Raw genomic sequence first — 2,786 nt, 5'->3', positions numbered from 1 at the left:
GGTCTGAAACAGTCAGTGAGATCCTGTAGGACCTGCTGTAGAATGTGACTACGGGGAGAGTCTGAAACAGTCAGTGAGATCCTGTAGGACCTGCTGTAGAATGTGACTACGGGGAGAGTCTGAAACAAAAGTGGCCATAACATGTAAACTACATCAGGAATTCTTACCACTAGCCATCCTACTACACACAGCGAAACATCTATCATATACAACACAGGATGAAGCACAATTACAAACACAAATATGTGGGAATAGACACAGACAAGACTTGACAACACAACAACACACACATAACATTGGGTTGGATGGCAATTTGACCTACTATCCACCAAAATAATATCTTTCAGCTCATTGTAAAGACAGTGGGTGTGTCCCAACAACCTCTAGCTCCTCCTACTAGGAAGCACGAGCCCACTATTCCCCACAATAGTAAAAGCATCAGATCTGTGTATGGATAAATTCAAGGGAGTGTCCACCAATGAAATCCATGAAGGGAAGTGAACAAGTGCACACTTCGGGAGAAAGGAGAGAGTATTGTGACACACCCAGTATCTTATTATAAATCATAGATCAGTAGTAGACATTTACAGGTGTGTATGTGGTAGACACATGTACATACCACCACACCCAGTATCTTATTAATAAATCATAGATCAGTAGTAGACATTTACAGGTGTGTATGTGGTAGACACATGTACATACCACCACACCCAGTATCTTATTAATAAATCATAGATCAGTAGTAGACATTTACAGGTGTGTATGTGGTAGACACATGTACATACCACCACATACTTACTAATTCCCATCCCACTGCTAATTAAAACCACACACATAGCCTATAGTACTATGCCCCAAGACGCACTTACCCAAAATTCTGTCACCAGGATATCAGTGAAGCTTCCGAGCACGGAGACAAAATCAAAAATGTTCCAAGCGTCTTTAAAATAATTCTGTTAGGGCACAGGAAGAGAAGACATATTTTAGCCAATCAGAGAGCAGAGAGACAGAGAAGTAACCAATCACATTTATCTGACATTGGACATGGACAGGAATGAATTTCGCACCAGTCAATCAAATTATTGTTACCGTGGTGACGGGGGGGGGGGGGAACAAGAGACATAAACTAATAGCAGTGCAGAGAGACAGGGTGGTAACCAATCACATTGCTCCTAATGGAGGACAGCGACAGGAAGGAATATGCACTAGCCAATCACATTATTGTTACCATGGAGGTGCATTAGCCAATCGAGTCGCGTTTAGAGAGTAACTAGGATAACATGCTCCAGTTGTGTCCACTAAAATAACCCGACTTATAAATGAATAATTGGAATAAGAAGCTCTAGCAGATATAGCAGGTCACTCTGGATGGGCGCGTGACAGCGTGTGTCTAGCCTCACCAAAACCCCGAAGGCGATGATCTTGAGAATACACTCCATGAAGAAGAGGGTAGTGAAGACGATGTTGATGTTCTTCAGGACTTTATCATAGGTGTCAGACGCCCCATTATACTGAACACAAACACACACACAGGAGGATGAGCAGTTATGTGGGGTTCATCTCACCCTGAGATTAGAAGTTTTTCAGGAAATACGAACAAGCGTTAGGTGGATGAACACAATATAAAATGCTAAGGGGATGAGTTCCCCAATTTACTAGACAGATGGCTCCTGGTAGCGTTGCGTTAGAATGAGGCCATCTGTCGGAGGACGATATGATCTCACCTTCATCATAAGGACTATAGTATTGAGTGCGATCAGACCCATGATGCTGTACTCGAACGGTGGGGACACCACAAACGACCACATTCGGAACTGGAAGCTCTGCTTGTTCTTGGGCATGTGGCGGGTCAGGGGCTTGGCGTTTATGGCAAAGTCTATACATCCTCTCTGGATGGGGGGACGACAGAGGAGGAGGAGGAGGAAGGAGAAGAAGATTAACAATACTTCATCCATACCAGATGGAAATGTGTCTTCTGCTGTACACAACTCCTCCCTTATATACAAACACACATAATTGTTCCCTCTGCTCTTTTCTCCCCCCTTTCTCCCTGTCTCCATCCCCCCTCATTTCTCTGCTCCCCCGGCTCTCTCTCATCCCTTTCTCTCCTCATTATTTTCACACTGTAATCCTTCATCTTATCTCTTTCTCTCTCCCTCCATCCCTCTCTCACCTCATTCTTTTCCAGACTGTAGTCCTCCATCATCTTATCTCCCTGCTCTCTCTGTCCTCTCTCTGTCCTCTCTCCCTCTCTCCTCTCCCTCTCTCCCTCTCTCCCTCCCTCCCTCCCTCCCTCCCTCCCTCCCTCCCTCCTCCCTCCCTCCCTCCCTCCCTCCCTCCCTCCCTCCCTCCCTCCCTCCCCTCCCTACCTACCACCCTCCATCCCTCTCTCACCTCATTCTTTCCAGACTGTAGTCCTCCATCATCTTATCCCCCTGTTCTTGGAAGGTGATGATGATGAGAGCAACAAAGATATTGACGAAGAAGAAGGGGAAGACAACGAAGTACACCACGTAAAAGATGGACATCTCCATCCGGTAGCCCGGACTGGGACCCTGATTCTCATAGGTCGCATCTACCGAATGCTTTAACACCCTGCGGGAGAGAGACAGAGATTAGGGTATACAGTATAGAGATTGAGATTGAGGCATGTGTAGAAAAGAGGGGGTGTGTGTGGTACGCACTGCGGCCAGCCCTCTCCAGTGGACACAGTGAAGAGGGTGAGCAGGGCCCAAGGCACGTTGTCGTAGTGGAAATCGTACTTCTTCCACTCCCGCTTCTCAGCT

General features: G+C 46.3%; 2 protein-coding genes across 2 annotated transcripts in view; both read right to left on the bottom strand.

Moving 5' to 3' along the window:
• Nucleotides 1-652: 652 nt before the first annotated feature.
• On the bottom strand, nucleotides 653-2,212 carry LOC116353008 (voltage-dependent P/Q-type calcium channel subunit alpha-1A-like). The gene is made up of 4 exons (XM_031799769.1): nucleotides 2,174-2,212; nucleotides 1,725-1,889; nucleotides 1,401-1,511; nucleotides 653-953 (listed from the first exon to the last, which is right to left on the bottom strand). The coding sequence occupies exons 1-4, from the start codon at nucleotides 2,204-2,206 to the stop codon at nucleotides 840-842; spliced, it is 423 nt and encodes a 140-aa protein (XP_031655629.1). The 5' UTR covers nucleotides 2,207-2,212; the 3' UTR covers nucleotides 653-839.
• Nucleotides 2,213-2,390: 178 nt separating this feature from the next.
• Nucleotides 2,391-2,786, bottom strand: part of LOC116352993 (voltage-dependent P/Q-type calcium channel subunit alpha-1A) — a gene marked incomplete at its 5' end in the record, with an annotated part of 68,136 nt that continues 67,740 nt past the window's right edge. Inside the window, 2 exons of the mRNA XM_031799136.1 lie at nucleotides 2,391-2,595; nucleotides 2,685-2,786. The exon at nucleotides 2,685-2,786 is cut by the window's right edge and continues 36 nt beyond it. Of these exons, the coding sequence (XP_031654996.1) occupies nucleotides 2,391-2,595; nucleotides 2,685-2,786 (307 nt within the window). The remainder of the gene's footprint in view (nucleotides 2,596-2,684) is intronic.

The sequence above is a fragment of the Oncorhynchus kisutch genome, linkage group LG20 (assembly GCF_002021735.2).
Source record: "Oncorhynchus kisutch isolate 150728-3 linkage group LG20, Okis_V2, whole genome shotgun sequence".
NCBI classification, from domain to species: domain Eukaryota; kingdom Metazoa; phylum Chordata; class Actinopteri; order Salmoniformes; family Salmonidae; genus Oncorhynchus; species Oncorhynchus kisutch.
The sequence above is the reverse complement of the archived record's forward strand: the minus strand, read 5'-3'. Positions and strand labels throughout refer to the sequence as shown.